Raw genomic sequence first — 19,643 nt, 5'->3', positions numbered from 1 at the left:
CCCTCCTGCTCAAGCAGGTAACATGGGATTTCCAAATACCCTCTCAGATGTTAGAAAACGTAGGGGCTCAGGCTCCTAGTGACAGCTTGGGATCGATATTGCAGAGTTACTCCCTTTATCCCTTCTCCTGTGATGCCACTTCTTAACTATTTTAATTCTTTTGGATGCTTTTACATTGTGTTTAACACTGAGGCTCGTGGGAAGATTTCAGCTCTGAGAAGATTAAAAGCAACATGCAAATAATGGTATGCTCAATATTAATTTCTAGAACATTTAGGAAGTGAAAAAAAAAATGTAAGGCCAATTAAGCCAATTTGCGCTAAAATATCTGTCATCAACACTTTAATCCAATTCAAGTCAACTTGGGCCAGAACAAGGAATAAAAAAGACTAAGCCTGTTAGACCTGTAGACAGCCAAAGAAAAGGTGTTACTGGCTTCTGAAAGCCAGTTAATGGCCAGCTCTGCTCTAAGCCAGTTCTCTGCCACTGTTTTACAAAGCAAACATGAAATGTAGTTGTGAAGAGCAAATGGATAACAAGGATAAAGAGTGTGAGAACATCGCTACGAAGTGCTAAAAGCAGATGGAGATGTACATATACAGGCTTCCTCCTTTCAGGACAACTGCACAGAGGAGCTGGAGCACATGGACAAGATCTCACTGTGTGGTGGCCAGGTGAGGGCCCGCTCCCAAGACTGCTCTTTAAGACCTAGCCAAAGAACCAGAATAGGCTCTCATGACAGATGTCTGCATTGCCTAGATGCATCCAACTTGCCAGCACAGAAACTGTGACTCACAACTTGCAAATCTGTTAGACAGCTCAGTTACTGCAGCTCCTAAATCCCTTTCAAAAACTTTTCCTAATGTTAGTTCTGGGCAGAACAGTGTGATATGATGCACTTTAGGCACCAAAGCATGACTAGTATACATAAGAAAAACTGCAATTAACATTTTGAATGGGAAAAAAAAATAATAATCAGCATCACCCCAGTTCCACCGCCATAAAATAACTCCTCTGTGATGCAGTACACTGCAAAGGGTAATTTCACAGACTCCAGCAGAGTTACCTACGGTCAATCCAGTGTAATTAAGCAAATTTCAGAGGGTTTTTTTTGGGGGGGATATCAAGATTAAAATATTCAGAATGCACTCGAACGCCCAAAGTTCATCGTCTGGGACATGACAAGAGTTCTGTATTTTTTTTTCCAAGCAGTATTTCTGAGACATGAATCTTGTATCAGAATGAAGATACTCAACGGTGTGTCTATGAGTTCAGAGCAGAGAGGATTCAACCATCTCCTAGAGAACAGTGCTTGAAATCCCCCTCTGACAGAGTCATCTTGCCTTGGTGCAGGAACATACCTGTTCCTGCTACATCAGAATCCACTCCAGTTGGTTGTTCCCTCTGTCCCTTTCTTTTCCTCTTCTCTCCAGCACCAGAGCCCAAGGCCCTGTAGTTTAGTGTTACCATTCCAAGATATTTACATAAGTGCAAGTGAGGGTTGAGGGAGAGGGGTCCTCCTGCAGATAAGAGTGTAAGGTATCAAGAGGCATTTTAACTGCTTCAGTGTTTCTGCTGTTGCCTCCCATTCCCTCTCTCTTCTTCCTGATCTACCACCTGAGAAAATCTCTCATTTTCACCCCTCACTCAGGGGCTCTCCCCTGGTCAGGGGACCTCAACATTGAGATAATAGCAGCATTGGACACTGGTTCATGCTTTTGCCTTTACCCCACATCAGAGAATCGTGTCCCTCTTTCCTTCCTGTGTTCTTTAGCTCTAGGCCTTGCTCTGCCCCACTAGCTACTGCTTACAGCTGTAGACCACCTCTTCCTGCAGGCACTGTTGGCACTCGACATAGCAACACCACTGCACTTGACAGTGGCAAGAAAAGGTAACTAGGCGGCTCTGGGTGTTATAACCCCGTCCACAGCACATGCTGTCACAGTTGCTCTCTCGAGAGCAGGTCCTCCCAGCAGTTCCCAGGGAGTATTTGCTGGGCCGGCAGAAACTGGGCGAGTCTTCCACATATACCAGGTCAGTGGAACGGGGTGAAGTGGGATGCTTGGGGGAATGGCTGTGTCTGTGGGGGCCAGCTAGCTCCGAGTGTCCTACTGCATCATTGCTGGTGCTGAACACCTTGACAGCATCATCGTAGCGCAGCTTCAGGAGTCTGCCAACCTCATGAAATGGTGAAAGCTGCTTCCAACACGTCCTGACAGCACATGAGCCAGAGACACCATGGCACTTGCAGGTAGTTTTGAGACCATTCTTCACAGCCTGATGAGGAAGAGAAGTGGTAATGGTTAATGCCAGGTTTGTGAGATAGTTCTGGGTACAGTTAAGACTTCACATCCCAAACAGCCCAGAATTACTTCAGTTTTATTGGCATTATTTCCATTTTCCTGAGTAAAACTGAAAAAAAAAATGGACAAATGGCTGAACATGGAGACTAGACAAATTCTTCCTAAGCACATATTTTGAAAAGCAGGAACAGTTGTCCATGAAACAACACACCTCCAGCATGGTGCATTCCCTTTCTTGACATCTTCAAATAAAGACAGTGCTTTAATCAAAGGAAATAATTCCAATAATGCAAAATAGTGATAATTCAATCATCCATAACATACAGGCCAAATTGCTTGATCTAATGGTCTTCCTTACCAAATTTATGACATAACTAATACCAGAGAGAACAACCAATCACCAGCATACTCAGAAGTGAAGTTGGGAGTGTCAACCCTCAATCTGGTTCACAGTTTGAACCAGCTTTGAAGCTCTAGCCATACTCAGCAGTGCTTGTAGCTATAGCATAACCCATAGAGTATTTTAGTCAGTGAGTTCTACAACTTTTTTAGTTCTGCATATTGTTGTTACTCAGCCACTGACATCAGCAGAAGATGTAGGCTGTTACTTTTCACTCTCAATGTGCAAATCCTCACACCAGAGCTCAGGTGACTTTCCATGGAACTCTCAGTGCCATAAGGCCCTGAACACACAGGTAAAAAGGTCCAGTTACTGAACAACGGTAGTGAATAACCCCCTCACGGACAGCCTAAACTGAGGATGGGTTGGGAAACTTGCACTGAGTCTTAATTTCTCTTCGGGCATGCTGCTGTGGCTCCTCACCTTGATGCCAACATTGGTGTTGTGGATGTCCACTTTGGCCCGCAGGTCTTTTCCAATCCTCTTTTGACCCAAGAACTTTTTCAGGAACTTGGTGCTGTATTTGAGGTTGTCTCCACAAACACCCCACTGCCAAGCCTTGCGGTTCTCCAAATCTGGGGAGTCATCACAGGTGCAGCGCTCCATGCGCCCAGCACTACATGCTCTGGCTAAGGAGTGGGTGAGCGCTGCTGAGGACACAGCATACAGGAAAGCAGTTTCCTTAAAACCTGCATAGGAGGATTAGAAGAGCGTAGGAACAGGAAATGTAAAATACGGCTTTCCTCTGCCTTACTAGCTCTCCTCATTCAGGCCATGAACTAAAACCAAGCACAGTTCTTAGAAACAAAAAGAAACAACACTCTTCCATTACCTGCACACCATTCCTAGCAGTGAAAGTGAATTTCAGGTTTAAAGTCACACGTGTATTAACAGCCTAGTCTCACCTGGTAGCTGTGGCCGACTCAGTACTGAGATAGGAGACCGCTCAGGAATCAAGGGATGGTGCCAATAGCCAAACTGAGACTGAAAAAATATTAGAACCCCTGATCCATTATTCAAAAACCTTTTAACTGGGACTGTGTCAACAGAGAAGTATTTCCAATGGAAGATCAAATGTACTTTGACTGTTAAAGAACATCCTGGGCAAGGAGAATTCTCTTTTATATATGCAGATTTTTTGCCTTCTTTCAAAAGTGGGTTTCCCCAGGCACTGAAGTGATGCTTTCTGAATGTATTCTCCTTCTCAAAGCAGGCTTCCCAACTGGGCTATATATGTCCTGATGTACATGACCATGACACACTGTGAGACTTCAAGCAGGTCAGAAAGTACAATGTCTGAAAAGAAATTTGGTTGAAAGACATAGGCTCAGATAAGAATGCACATATCACATCTCAAACATGACTCCCATGAGCTCCACAGAAGATCTAGAACAAGAATTGACACAGGTCTGACCTAAAACAAAAAATGTTTTGATTATTTACCTCCTCTCCAATGCAATGCACTGGAAGATCTTAACATTTTCTACAGAGTTTATCTGAAGAAATTAAAACTATTAATGGAAAACTGCATATCAAGATCACTATTTAGGAATTAGAGCCAGAAAGAGAAAGACAGGTGACTGTCATCAATAGCTCAGAGGGCAGGACTTGGTTTATTTAAAAGTCTGAGCATTTCTTGTCAGCAACAAATCTGTTTCCCAAAAAAAGGAAAGAATGAGAGAAATTTAAAGACCTGGCCTAGTCTTGCAGTTAGGCCTGCTTTGAGTAGAAGTTGGAAGAGACCGTTGGACCAACCAGTCCAATCTCAAATCTTTTCCTGACTCCATTCCCTCAAAGAATTTTCATCCAGCTCTCCTTATAGATCCTGCTGTGATCCTGCTGATGTCACCTTAAATCTGACCAGAGAGCAAGACAAAGAAAGGAAAAATTGATTGATCACAAACACAATGGAGAGCCCACATGAGCACTTTCAAGATATTCTTTCTATGTACTTGCTGGAATTCCTAAATTTTAGATTACAGAATGAACAACAGCATAGAAATGAACAAGCGAGTCAGCCACAATGTGGAAAAAGTCAAGGAGTTCAGCTAACAAACTGCTTACTTCTCCATTATTCTAGCTGTTGTATGGTCAGGACGACCATACAAAACACTCTACATACTACAAAACATTCTAGTAGCTAATCTCTAAATGCTTACTAGGTTCCTAGCATCTTATTTGATGCACTGACACCAGAAGAGGAAAGAATATTTTAGAAACTTTGCTAACAGCACTAGTCAGCTCCACATACTCTGCTAAATCTGACTTTGTGGAATACCACACTCCTCCTGCTATTTCTGAGGAGTCATGGTTTGTTTTTTTCTGTGGTAGCCTATGTCAGTGCCGGACAGATTTCAGTCTTCTTGAAATCAGAGACCGTTGCTTGTGGTCAGGCCATTGCAGACAGCAGTAACTGAAGATAACAGGCACACTCTCAAATCTGCCTCTCCTGCCTCTTTTAAAAGCAAAGATTCATTATCTCCAGAATGCCAAACGCTTGTCTGAAAAGTCTAAGATGATTCCTTCTAATGTGTAATGAGGGTCTGATCCTTGTTTAATTAATTCACCTGGTGCATGTATAAAGAGAAAACTGAGTGGTTCGTAAGTCCTTGCAGGTTAAAAATGAACAGCAGTACATCTATTTAAGTTGTATTTTCAGTAGATCAAAGCACAAATGAGAGATCCAGCTCAAGCTAACATACTCTCAAGAAGCTCTTGAAGCAGGTTACTCCATGTGTGCAGGCATCTATCCTCCCACTATGTGAATGCAGCTCTTGTCACCACAGCCAGTGGAGTCTGGAAGGTAGTTTTGATGTCCAGGCTTTCACGGTCTGTCTTAGGGCTGATTCACTCTCCCGAGCCACTGAGTAGGTTGCTAGTGACCATCATGAAAGCTTAAACACTTAGAATCTAGAGAAATATCTGAATATAGATACTTTTGGTGGGCATCTTTATAGGCTTAAGAGTAAACATCCAGTACAGACTTGAATTTCGAGACACTGAAGCAAGCCAGCTCCTCCTGGTAGGACTCCTCTAGAATTGTTCCTGTAGCTCAGCAACCTATAAATACAGAAAGACTTTTTCCTGTGATGGCAAAATGCTGTTCTGTGGCATGGTGTGCTCTAGACCACAAAGAAAACTGTAATAGGAGGAGCTTAGCCATATGGCAATGCTGCCAAAGGAAAGATGGTCAAAGTCAAAGATTCTTCAAGGTCATGATACAGTGGGAGCATTTCAGAACAAGAGGAAGAGGTTTCTCTCGAAGTTATAGAATTGTAGAAAGAACTAGCAGGGCTAGGAGCAGGGCTAACTTCAAAGCCAGATTAAGTTGTTCAGGGCTTGGTCCAGCTCTGAAAACCTCCAAGGATGGAGATTCCAAAGCCTCTCTGAGCAACTGCTCCTATGCTCTTCCATTCCCAGGTCCCTCAGAATCATTGAAATCACTGCTTGAGGATCAAAGAGTTTGATCAATGTGAAGCAAAGAAATGGAAAGGTGGAGGAAAGGACTGTGGAGTATTCATTTCTCAAGAAGAATTTTTCCGAGAGGCTGCATCTGAGCTGTCTTTGCCATAGGTATTTATTTTCCTCAAATCAATGCATTGTTTGAGATGAAATATGGCTTGTTCCACCAGTAGCTGACTGCATTAATGTCACACTTAGAAAACTAAAAGATCACTGCTTTACAAGTTTTACATGAGAAGACATCAACTATCACAATGGAAAAAGTGTCTTGAAAAGTCTTTCTGGAATTTTTTTAAAGTGGAGAAGTGGAGAAGGAATGCAGAGAGATTTTGAGTGGATCAGTGAAGAGGGATAACCACCATAAGTGACTGCAGTGGTCAGGAAAAGATTGTAGTCATGCACAAGGAGTTTCCCAGTTGTGTCCAGAGGAGTGTCCATGTAAAACAACACATCGAGCAGACTGAAATTAAATCCGGCATTTCAAAAACCGGAAAGCCCTTGGCATTTCTTCTGTTACTAAAATTATGTAAAAACACAAAATGAGATGGTGACATCTGTAAAAGCAGGAAAAGCATTTGTGATCCCAGAGGGTTTTTTTTTTTCTTTCTTTTTTTTTTTTTGTAGTTGTGACAATAAATTAAGTGTGTCTTTCCATCAGTTACAGAAATGAAATGTCTTATTTGGACCTTCCCTCTTATACCGATAAAACCATTACAAGACTGCTGAAAAGTGTGCATTTTTGTCTGCAGTTCCTGTACAACCGCAGGAATATCAAAGAGTTTAATCAGTTCTGGAACTCTTCAGCATTATTTGGGTAAAGAGACCAGCCCACTGTCTCACTGGTAATTTCCAACACAGCAACAAAAGTGTATCAGAAGTATGTGAGAAACGATCAAAAGTAGCAGCTGGAAATGTGACTGCTCTTTATGAAAGAAATTAATCTATTTGCAATTTAAAGAAAAAATGATAATTAATAATTGCTTCCAGCCAATTGTCCTCTCATATAGGAGATGTGTATAGCATACTGAGCTATATTAAATCATCATTTGATCTTAAAGATTGTGTAATAGAAGTTTTCAAACACTTCTCCTCCTCTGCCAAAACAGGTTTTGAATTACAGGGGAATATTTTATTTCGTCAATCTGGAGCCCATGGAAATGTTGAGGCACGCCACAATGAGATAATTAAATGTTTTCCAGCTATTTGAAGATGAGGATTACTCAATTGTCATTTTCAAGTTCTTTGAGGCTGATGAAGGCAGAGATGTCAAAAAGTCACTCAAAGTGATCACAAATATTTTTTCCATAGTTTGCTAGAAAATTCACAACAGTCTTACAGTAATCTGATCTGTATATGTATGTATATATTTTTATACAGAGATCTGATATATGTTTTATAAAACATTAGGTCAACAATCAACTTAATAAAATGTGATACTTCCTAATGGAAATATAAAAATGTTGAATTCCAATACTAAAAAATTAACGCTTTAATTTTGTGAAACAAAGATACTATTAGATCATTCTGTTTCTTTTAAAAGCCTTTTTTTTTTTTTTTTTAGGTAACTAAACATTATTGGAAGACTGAACCTTGATAAAAGGCTGGTCCCACATTTGGACAAGGACAGATTCACTAAAGTATATATGCATGCTCTGAGAACTTGCATCAAGGAATTAGTCTCTGGATCTATTTTTATTCTATTATTTTGTACTTCCCTGAAGGAATTATTACTATCCCACATATCTCAAACACAGGATTTAAAGGACATTTTCTTCCTGTAAAGTACTTTGTGAAACAAAAGGACAGTGACTATTTTGTCCACCACAACTGAACTGCCGTGCAAAGTTCAATTTTATGTGGAGGAGTCTTGTGAGATGTTGCACTGAAATGTCTTATAGCTGATAAACTTTTCTTTTTAAAAACAGTAAATTAAGATTAAATTCTGTAACTGAAAGCAACAAATGCCCAAAGAGCTGGAAAAAAGTCCTTTTTTAAAAAAAATGTTCCTTTAAATAGGGCACTAACCCTTGCTTTCCACAGGATCATCTTTAATTGCCAACCAAGAAAGATGATCAGCTTTTAGGAAACTCCGGTCTTAGAAAAAAAAGTGCAAGCCAAGTGTGAACTTCCTTCTACTTTTCTATCAGTGACAAATCATGCAGCAAAAATGAGGGTAAGGCACTTGTATATTCTTTAGCAAAAAATGACCATATCAGACTGCTATTCCTAGCTCCCATTCCTCGAAGAGTGAGCTGATGTCTGCACGCCCTGATTACTGCTCTGTGTCCCAGCTGCCTGTGAGATGTCATCTCCAGCAGCTATAGCACCAAGTGAGAGGCAATGCCACAAGCAAAAGACTACCTTGTACCTCGCTTCAGCAGACTAGTCCGTCCTTCCAGGCTGCAGTTCCAGCGCTCACTGCGGAACTGATACTGGCACTCCATGATCCCAAGCCGGATGGCATCCCGCAACGTCTCTGCCAAGCCCGGCTCTCTGCGACAAAGCCTCTTCTGCTTGCGGGACAGCTTCAGTAGGTCACACTGTTTCACATGAACCTTCCCTTGGGCAGAGCTTGTTGAGGAGCCCAGGGATGGGAAGTGGGTCAGCGCTTCTTTCCCAGTCAAGCTGAAAGCAAGCCGTCAGAAAAGGGAAACAGTCAGGGAAAAGAGCAGTTGTGGAAGAAAAAACAGAAAATCAGAGAAAAGGATAAAATGTATTCCGAAAACTGCTGGCTGGGGTACTTTATCAGCTCCAAAGATTGGTCAGTACAGGTTGAGTGGATCTAGTATCCCATCTCCACCACAGGCCAGGGCAAAATAAATGATTAAAACTGTTGGGAGAAAGAAGAAACACATGTGCATCCCCAAAATGCCAAAACCATCGAGAAAGACAAACGGAAACTCTCACAAACCTTTACCATTCCTCCTCCTGGTCAGACAAACTGGGCTATGTTGTTCTACGAAGTGACTGTGGGAGTCATGCAAGCAAGGCTGGTTAGGGAGAGATCTATAGGAGAAGCCTGTAAGCCATGTCTACAAAAACCACCCAGCTGCTGGCACCCACCACAGGTGTGGCAACCCTCCACCAGCTTCCCTGCCCAGCTAGGTCCTTGAGCAAACCAAGCCAGATAGTGAAACCTGTTAATCAATACACTACAACGCCACAGTTCCCCATAGCAATGTAGACAAAAATATTCACATCACTGCACTGTATCATCAGTTTCCTACAAATTGCATAGCTCTTTAGCAGAGATATCTTTACCAGCTGAATTAGCTTTCTATGCAAAGAAGGTCTGTCTCCACTGACGAGGAGGAGAGCATGTCAGTGAACATGCCAGATCTAGGTTTTTTCTATCACATTGTAGTTGTGGTTTCACCTATGCAGTGAGCAAGCTGTAGGTTACTTGGCTTCACAAAAGATAAATTTCTAACAACCCCTTCTCATCTGTACAATCAAGAATATTTTCTTAGGAGGAATATAACCTTCACAGCGCAGGGTGCAAATCAAGCACTACAGTTAGGATTTTAGTCTCCCAGAACGTTTGTAGGCATCTATTTCTGAGTTAATTGTCTAGATCTCTCTATCATCAGTGACCACCCAGTCATAGAATCATAGATTCATTATGGTTGGAAAAGACCTTCAAGATCAAGTCCAACCATAACAGTCTATCCAAGCATAGGAATTATAGTGCAATTCAGTTGACCGAACCTAGGAATATACTGCAGTCATCACTGATCTCCGACCCCTTTGAGTATTAACTGGCTCTCCACTGTATATAAAAAAGCACATATAGCTCTGCTAGAGAAGCCTACACAGACACTCACAGTTAGTCAGATGAACACCCCCTTGCTTGTCTGGCATTAGGAGCAAGCACACTATTACTGTTCATGTACGGAGAACTGTATGGTCCTCTGTGCAAGCAATTGAGGAATTGAGCAACGGAGATGACTCAATTGGTTCCACCTTCATTTAAAACCCCGCAGTCCTTCTGCACCCATTCTCACAATAACCTGCAACTTCCAACTCACACATCTAATTACACACAACAATGGGATTAGGCAACACGCAGAAGTCACTTAGAGACCTGTGAACGAACCACGAAATCATTATGGAAAGCAATAAACATTAAACTTTAGAAACTTAGTGGATGAGAAGAATCTCTTAATCCCATTGTCACTGCTGAACTGAACAGTGAAAGCCAAGAGATAAACATGCGACACTGGAAAACAAAAACAGACATACCTGGAGCCAGACTCAGCCCAATAAATTAAGATTAATATACTTTAGAGGAGTGAGATTCAGAGAGCAACTCAGACTGCATAGTCACTATCGGACAGTAAACACTGCCCACACAAGGCAGAAGCACCCAGCACACAAGGGCTGTGACAGCTGGAGAGACTTTAGTGGAGAACAGAAGATTGACTGAAGTGAGACAAACTCACAGATGATGAATAATCTTTGACAAGTTGGCCTAATCCAATGTGGTGCTTAAAAACCAACCTACTTTTCCATTGAAGGTAGATTTTCTTTGGTGCATAAGCACATGTTGAGCTGTGAAGCATGTAAGAGGTAAGACCGAGGAAAGTCAGCTCTAGTGACATCTCAGCATGGACAGCGAGGGACTTAGATGTCAAGAAAAGATTGCTCTATTAGAGATGTCCAAACTATAGGAAACTCACTGGGACAGTATTGAGTTCAGGAAGAACCCAGAGTTAGAGTAAGAACCCACCTTAGAGTACCTGGAACAGTGAGAACATTCACCCAAACTGTAGGAGACCTAGACTTTGCATGGCAACTACAGGCCAGCTCTCACACATCCCAAGAAAGCACACTCATCAAGAAGTTAGATGTGAAATGTGATTATTTGCCATTTGTCATGTGTTATCTGTGCTCCCATACAGCAAATCTTCCCAAGTTTGTAAAAAAAAAAAAAAAAAAAAGGAAAAAAAAAAAAAAAAGGAGAAAAAAAAAAGGAGAAAAAAAAAGAGCTGGCACTGAAAAGGCCCAGAGATTCATATAAGGACATAGAAGTTGCAAACTGTTGTAAAACCACATATGTGATCTTTCCAATCTCCTGTAGACCAAGCTACTCATTGTCCACATACAACAAATCTACCATTCACGCCAAACATCCTAATTCTCAACAATCCCTTCCCTAAACAAAGAACTCTGCTCCTGCCAGTTTCTGCCAGTTTCCATCCTCATTTTATTGCTCCATTCCAGCTAAACCAGCATTCATGTCTTACCAGATTTTTTTGAGATAGGACAAGTAGCTTCTCTGACTGTTTGGGCTAATCACTTGTTGCACTGTCTCATTTGCAAATAAAGCACAAAGCGGCAGAAATATTTGCTCACTTTTTCTTCTTGTCATCATACATGCAGGTTCCAAGGGACAAGGATACTGGCCTAAAAGCATGGATCCCTTCTCATAGGGAAGAGGTATGGTAGGCAGTTCTTCAATCGCTTGGTAAAAGGCAAGGGGCCATAGTGAATTTTCTCACATGGTAATTTTAAATTAATGGGACACGGTATTCACATCAGAATGTTGACCCACGAACAATTGTAATTTGTAATCTGTTGCCTAAAAGTTCATGAGTATATTTGCAAAATACAGAAAATGGATCTTCAAATTTTTATATGAGATGTGAGGACCTACAGAGCACAGAACAGAACTGTACTGGGTGAGCTGGTAGGAACCCCCAAAAGACAACAGAATTACTGAACAATACAAAAATACAAAATAGTGGAAAAGAGTCAACACAGTTTCTGTAGAGAGAAGCAAACCTATCATAATCCTATTAGAGGTCTTTGAAGGACTCATTGACTAAAGTGACAACGATGATCCAGATGCTACAGTCTACCCGGACTTCCAAAGAAAATATATCTCCAGACATGCAGAACAGTCTGAAGAGCAAGTAGATAACCTGGACATTCTTCACACTTTCCACTTGGACAGAAGGGATACTAGGAGAAAAGAGGTTTGCAAAATCATGACTGGGCTACAAGTGAGTAAAGAAAGACAATTCCTGCCTCATATACAAAAACTAGGGGGAATTCTATTACTGAATTTACTAATCAGTAGATTACGAATAAATGAAAAGCGATACACAGGCTGTTGGTAAACTACAGTCCTCGTTACTGCAGAACACCAGTGACGCTAAAAGCATATATGAGTTCCTACAAAGTCATGGAAGAAAAATTTCTTAGATCATTAAACACAAAGATAGTTTCTTTGACAAAGGAAATCCTTTAAATGCAGACTGTCAGAAGATGCAGAGTACTTGAAGAAAATCACTATCTGCTAGTTTGCTTTAATATTTTTCTCTTCATGCTTCTTATTGAAACATTCTTGAAACTTCGATGTGAAGCTAGCAGAAGCTTTGGTACAGCTGCTTTTACAATCTCCAACAGGGATTATTTTAAAGATGTCCTATGACCAGCATTATAGGAGACCAGTGAGATTTGGGACAAGGTGGTATTGCCATTCTCCAGACCTTGAAGGACATAAATAGACATTAGTTAGACATTAATATTTGTGAAAATCTCAAGTAGAGTAGTGACAAGCACCGTAAAAACATCCTTTGAAGAATTTAATTCCATTTTCAGAGCAATCAGAATGTTGCACAGCAAATACAGCTTGGGACCACACACAAAGCAAAGATACCAAGGATGTGAATTATACTTATACCAATTCATCTTTTACATAATGCAAAGAAAAAGCCCTGTGGGAAAACTCTTTCTATGATTGGGCCCAGCAGTAGTTTAAATTCCAGCAGAGGTAATGCAGCATCCTGCACAGATAGACAAAGTTATTTCCTAACACTCCAGTTCTTTGTCATCTGTGATTTTTTTAGTTACAAAAGTAGTATACTGTTGACTTATTTTTTTGTTTTTTAATCACAAAAAGCAGCTTGTCACAACACTCAAAACATACAACTTGCATTTCAATTTAGGGACATAGGCTGAGAAATTCAAGGAGCTGACCAAGGTCACCCAGCGAAAGTCACCCCCAGAGTTCTAACAGGCATAACTAAGATTACTCATGTAAATAGAAGGTTGCAAGCTCTGACCCTATTAACTAGAACTGTATTTTATTAGGTAAAACCAACATAAAAGCAGATTAAGATTAGAGGAAAAGAACGTTCTTACAAAATTAAATATAAAATATGCAGATATTTGCAGCCAGGCAAACTGCATGTCATTTTTAGATGATTTACAGTTTATTATCTACAGATCATACAGCAGAAAAAGGAAAAATCTTTGCATTAATGCACACCTGCTCACAATCTGGAAAAACAATAAGGATCTCAAACTTTTATTTCTACTTTTCTGTCTAAGCACTTTGCTAAATTCATCATTTTCCTTTAATCTCCTTCCAGCCACATTCCAGCTGCTTAAGAGATTTTTAATGAGAGCCTGTTCCTGTGTAATGCCCGATGTCCTCTAGATCTGAAAGGTCTTTAAAACCCTTAAAAATATGCTTTTTCTCCCTCTCGCAAGAAAGGAGAGAAATCAAAGGGACCCACAACAGCACTTCATATCTGATTTCACAGGCCTTTCATGTTCCACAAAAATATCCACACCCCAGAGATCGCTGCAACAAGCATACAGGAAAGGCCTGGAGAATATTGGACAATTCGATAGATCAAATTAAGGCCACTAAGGTGAATGTAAGGTTCTCAGCTATATTCTCTCCCTAGCAGCACGGAGTTATAAGCCTTTCAGAAACAACACTACTTAATCCTCAACACTTGTCTCTGGACAAATGGATGGCCAAGACTCATGAATGTTGTATTGGTTTGCCTAAGCGGGCTGGTTTCCCATGCTCTGTATCACCAGTTCTCCACAGAGAAGTTAGCAGAAATCCCCAAAGCAGCATTGTGAAATAAATTCCTCTCAAAGGTGTTTTATTAGTCTCCCTCAGAGTGTCATTTCAGATCTTCAGGCAGATATTCATATAACTACTGTTCTGTAGGTCTCTCTCCAAGCTTTTTGCCCCTCACAAAGAATAAGACCTTGAATTAAAAACTGAAGTAAGATTTATAGTTTTACCTGAGATTATGAATTAGTGTCCTTGGCACTGGGCTTTCCAACCCTTAACCTCTCTTGGTTGCTGCGAAGGGTTGCTCCCTTTTTGGGAACAGCAACAGATGATGTGTCCTGATGCAGACTGTTTTTATAAAGTAAGAATCCTCCTGGAACTCCATAGAGAAGAGCACACAAACATCTCACAGAGAAAGACATGGCTGTTTTGGGAAGAGAGGTATGTAATCTGGTGTGGGAACTCTCCAACTCTGAGAACTCGTTGGGAACTGCCACGGTTAGTATTTATGCATTGGCTGAATATCACTCAACTGTACTTGGTGCTTCCTCCTTATTGGTTTGAGGGTCCCATAGTCTGGACATTCTCAGCCTAAAACTTTTCCCCTCTAAAGTCTGTCACATGAAATCATATCCATGGAGCTCTTGATCTGAGGTCTCATGTAGTCCCTGATGCTGACAGTCCAACCCAGCCAGCGCTCGAGTCCATCACTGCACTGATCAGATTTTCAGCCTAGCTCTGGACTGGCTGCATTCTCTGAAGTGTCCCATAGAAGAAACACTCAACACAAACTGGTGAATTTTTAGAATTTGTGATGCCCTGAGGTTAAAGAGAATCTGGAAACTAAAGATAATCAAGTATTTGTGAAAAGCCCTTAATTATTCGTTGCATCAAAAGGACCACATCTCTGCTGTGCCAAACACTTCCAAACACTGCCAAAGACTCCATCTCTTCAAATATTGATAAAACATTCTTTTTCTCTTAATTTCTGTTCTCTTTCTGCTAATACATTCTTTTTACAATCCCATCATTCTTTCTATGTGACAACACAAAAATGATGCCGTTACAAATTTCCAATACACTGTATTTAAAAGAAAATGTAGGCAGCCTGTAACAAATATGGACATTCAGTTTATCTGACAGAGGTGCAATTCAATGCTGTTTTTTTCCAAGAGCATTCAAATCTGGACAGTCTCTATTTGCAGTATATGTCACGCATTAGAATCAACAAGAAAATATTGCAATTGCAGTTGCCAAAGAAGTAGGAAATATATAAGTATGTATTATGTATACACGTGTGTGTGTGTGTGTGTGTGTGTGTGTGTGTTTGTTTGTGTAGGAATGAGAGTAATGGAGCTAGATGGATGAAAGCTTATTTGAAATCTCCAGAAAGATATGGAGAAGGTGAGGACAGAAATTTTGAAGGAATCTGTATTTATATTAAGATGTCATCAGACGTTATTTTCTAAATGTCTTCTTGTCTAAATGTCTTTGTCTTCAAAACCCACCTGGATGCCTCCCTGTGCCACATGCTCTAAGTTTCCCTGCTGGAGCACCGGGCTTGGACTAGATGATCTCTAGAGGTCCCTTCCAACCTCAACCATTCTGAGATTCTGTGATTCTGTAAATCATGCCTGATACAATCAAGCCCAAGCTTTCACATATCTGCAAGTCACATATTCCTTTTGCTCTCTAAGGGAGCGGCAAACACATCAGTCCAAGAGCCAAAACCTTCCTTCATGTCAAAGAGCAACACTTGTGCCACTGACGTTGGCGGCACACACAAAGCAATTCCTAAAGGGGATGTGCATAGGCTGAATTAAGAGGAGCTGCGATTCCGAGGCAGAACATAATACAAATTTCCAGGAAGCCCGGCACACACATCTCAGGATGCTTTAAAAGAAATGCACAGGCCAAATGGGCAAGTGAATAAGATGTATCATAGCCCACTCCAGGAGATCTCCCCAGCAGAAGGCATTAGTAAAAGTTTGTTACCTCCTGCTGAAGCGGGTCTCTTCTAAAATCCTACTGCAGCTTAATTCTTAGAAGATGGAAATTGCTGCCCTCTTCAACAAGAAATTCTCTCTCTCCTCCAACACCTCTCAAACTGTTTTTCACAAGCAATGGGTTTCTGACAGCTTTTAGTGAGATCTAGAGCAGTTCCCATCCAGTCCAGGAGTTGTACATCCGAAAACAAAAAAGCAGGGATAAGAGGAGAAGAGGAGAAGGAGGAAACACCTTGCAGGAGGCAACAGCTCAGGAGAAGCCTGGAAGACTGAACCTGCAGTGAGAACAAAACAGGCACGAAGGAAGCTCGGAGGTGCCTGTTGTCTGAACACAAGGGAGACGAGTACCCCTAGCTCCTACATTTATTGGGTCGGACAATTCCAAGGTAACCTGAATAACAGCTGAATCACATCTAATGCAGAGCTTATTTTCTATGCATCATTTAAAAGCAAGTTTCAATTTACACCTCTCTGGATGCAGCACTGGCACTTAAAACAGCTCAAGGTCTGCTCAGGCAGATTCAATGCACTGCCAGCCAAACGCGCCAGTGTCGCAGGAGTGCAGTCTTCTGAAATTTGCCCACAACTGCTGTTCTGTGTCCTTTGCATGTTCACCCCAGCAAGACCTCTGCTCTGTACAGTTATAAATGATCTTCATCTTTCCTAAGCTCTTTGGCCAGTTTTGCTGGACTACACTGTGCACTCCTCTCCTCACCAGTCTTCCTCCCAGCAGTACCAAATGCAGGTGGGATTTTCTTCACCAGTGTGAGCTAGCAATATTTCACCTTTGCCAAATGCACATCGTACATTCCAAGAGCTCTTGTCCTTTCTCTAAAGACAGACACACAAATGTCTCCTTTACAAACGTCTGTAAGGTCTCCTCATTTCTCTAAGGTTTTCTTAATAAGGTTTGGAAAGCAAAGATTTGACTGACATTTCTAAATCTCTCCTATGCAGCAAAGCATTGACATAGGCTGCAGAACCAGAGTCTAGGGGCTCCTGTAAATTCAGTAGCAGTTTTGGAGATGAGACAACATTTTTCCCATATCTTTGAAAACGATACATCATAGATATGCAAGTTGCCCCCTAGCCCATCAGCTCCAGTTTGGCTGGAAAGCATCCCTATATCTCCTTATTAATGACTACCAAACACTCATTCAGATCTTAGGCTTTCATTTCTGCTTTGTGTTCCTCCTTGTGACTCTTAAGTAGTAGATGAAAGTGAAAAGGTGAGACTGCACAGCACATGCCCGTGTCAAAAGCCCTCAAGGGAAAAAAAAAAAAGAAACTAAAAAAGAAACACAAAAAAAAAGTGAAAAAAGCAACAAATTCAGAGACATGCACCATCAAAGGACAGCACACACAAATTTCGTGACTAGAAAGCAGCTCATATCCAAAGATCACTGTTAGAAAAAGAATAATCATTCAAGTTGCTTTAAGAACTGACTCCAGTTGAGGAAAACTCAGAAACTGCTTTGCATTAGCTACATGAAAAGGAAATATGAACGAATTTGCTTCCTCTTAATACAACTGTGTGCACCTGCTCCCTGTAACTGGAAAGCTACACTCACTGCAACCCAACTTCATAAAAACAGTATGTCCAGAAACAACTTACACATGGCCAAGCAGCAAGAAAGGTAGTTTTCCCTGCTACCATGCAATTAGGTATGAGTCAAGCTAAATAATGTAATAAATAAACTTAAAATCCACCTGATCTGAGGAAGCATTTTTACAAAACCGAAATTGCCATCATTGTCCTAGACAAGGGTGCCAAGTCAGCAGTGATTTCCAAGGAAAGGTAGGAAGAAGTGACTGGCCTGGCATGTGCAGAGCATGTGCCCAGAACAAGTGTGTACAGAGCAACAAGCTCCGAGTCCGGCGTGTGCCCAGCAAGAGCAGCATCCACGCAACCCTGAGCCACATCCTGCACCGAGGCATCAGCTCTGCTTCGCCAACACCGCAGTTCTGCATGTCACCCACACCCTGCCCGCAAGACCCACTTCCCTTGCCTGGTCCCCTTCTCCCACCTTCTTCCCTGCAGGGAAATCGTTTGGAGACAGATTGCAGTGAGAAACTGTCCTGGGTGAATTTCACCTCCTGAACAGAGACACTTCCAGGCGTGGGGCAAGTCGTCGTTGCTTTTCTCCCTATTGCTCCAGCCTCAGAACTTTGCTCTTCACCCTGCACCTTCCCCCAAGCCTCTTCCCCCAGGTGCCTTTGGGTGCACGGTGGGACTCTCGGGACACTCAGTACCGCCCCGCTCTCCAAACCTCCCCCCAAATCCCCTTTTCTTCCAGCTCTCTCCCCAAAACACCCCACGCCCTGCGCAAGGTGCCACGGCGGGGAGCGGGGGTGCTGCAGGTGGGTGAGCAGCCGCAGCCGGGGACCCTCCCCGGGGTCCCCCGCGCCCTCCCCGGCCCGCGGGCGGCCCTGACCCGAAGTAGGCGGCGGCGGGAGGCGGCGGCAGCAGCAGCAGGAGGCAGAGGGCGGCGGAGCAGCGCATGGTGCCGGCTCGCTGCCCGCCCGCCCCGGCGCCGCGGCTCTTTAAGCGGGGAGGCGGAGCGGCCCCCTCCTCCCGGCCCGGCCCGGCCCGGCCCGGCCCCTCGGCGCCGGGAATCGGGGCCCCGGGCCCGCCCGCGGGGACCCGCCGCCCCCCGCGCTGCCTCCCCGCGACCCTCCGCGCCCCGCCGGCCCCGCAGCCGCGGGGGATGCGCAGCCCGGCCGGCTGCCTCCTTCCCCGCGCGCTCCACGCCTGGCACCTGCGGGAAGGGAAGCGGGTAGCGCCTGGGCAGGCTCCGTGCCAGGGGCGAGGTGCTTGACAGCACCGCACGTGACAGCAAGAGTACAGGTGGCAGGGCAGGCTCACTCGGGACATGACCGCTGCCTTGGGCAGCGTTGCGCGCCTGCAGGCAGCCAGCCGTGCATTTCTTTGCTGTATCAAGGAAATGGTGACATGTCCAGGCACTGGTGTTCACCCAACATGTCCCCACTGCCACTCAAGTTTGCTGCCAGGTGTACAGGTGTTCACAGATACGGAAGGTAAGTTCAAATGCATGCTCTGGAGAGCACTCCTCCAAGCACCTGTATCCAAACATGCATTGCGTAAGCAACATCGCAGAATCATACCATCATTGTGGTTGGAAAAGACCTTCAAGATCATCGAGTCCAACTGTAAACCCTTCGATACCATGCCTGCTAACCTGTGTCCCTAAGTGCCTTATCTACACGCTTGTTGAACATTGTCATCTCACAGAAATGTTGGTGGGAAGGATAACCTGGAGATGTCCAGACCAAGCTCTTCTGGGTGTTCACTCTCATGCTTCAGTCCTAGTGATCTGGCTTCGCAATGTCTGTTATGTGAACCTTGGTCTGTTATGTGAACCCTGGTCGACAGAAGAGTGGTTCCAGTAGTTCTTACTGTCCTTAGAAGTCTGATACTGCTTGGTCCAAGCCCATAGACAACTCCCCAGGCATGCCGTGAAGACTTCTAGGGAGAAGATTACTCAGAAGAAAAGGCACAGACCCCATCGGTCTAAGAAAGCCCCTAAAGCAACCCTTTCAGGAAGGATGAAAAGGACCTGTCAGGATCTGGGGATGAAGCATCATCAGAAGACTATTTTATGCTGCACTATGCATCTTCAATTCTTTTT

At 42.9% G+C, this 19,643-nt stretch overlaps 1 protein-coding gene across 1 annotated transcript; it reads right to left on the bottom strand.

Moving 5' to 3' along the window:
* Nucleotides 1-1,800: 1,800 nt before the first annotated feature.
* Nucleotides 1,801-18,496, bottom strand: WNT9B (Wnt family member 9B). The gene is made up of 4 exons (XM_026043708.1): nucleotides 18,429-18,496; nucleotides 8,534-8,790; nucleotides 3,127-3,392; nucleotides 1,801-2,277 (listed from the first exon to the last, which is right to left on the bottom strand). Exons 1-4 carry the CDS (start codon nucleotides 18,494-18,496, stop codon nucleotides 1,801-1,803), a joined length of 1,068 nt encoding a protein of 355 aa, XP_025899493.1.
* Between the last annotated feature and the right edge of the window lie 1,147 nt (nucleotides 18,497-19,643).

This window comes from Nothoprocta perdicaria, unplaced genomic scaffold (genome assembly GCF_003342845.1).
Source record: "Nothoprocta perdicaria isolate Ctin4 unplaced genomic scaffold, notPer1 scaffold_336, whole genome shotgun sequence".
Classification (NCBI taxonomy): Eukaryota; Metazoa; Chordata; class Aves; order Tinamiformes; family Tinamidae; genus Nothoprocta; species Nothoprocta perdicaria.
Note: the sequence above shows the minus strand (reverse complement) of the source record. Positions and strands in the feature narration are given on the sequence as shown.

Coding starts and splice junctions, on each gene's coding strand:
- WNT9B (XM_026043708.1), bottom strand. CDS start 18,496: ATGCGCTGCTCCGCCGCCCTCTGCCTCCTGCTGCTGCTGCCGCCGCCT. Junction 8,791..18,428: donor CCCGCCGCCGCCTACTTCGG/GTCAGGGCCGCC, acceptor GCTTGCTTTCAG/CTTGACTGGGAAAGAAGCGC. Junction 2,278..3,126: donor ACACCAATGTTGGCATCAAG/GTGAGGAGCCAC, acceptor CTTCCTCATCAG/GCTGTGAAGAATGGTCTCAA.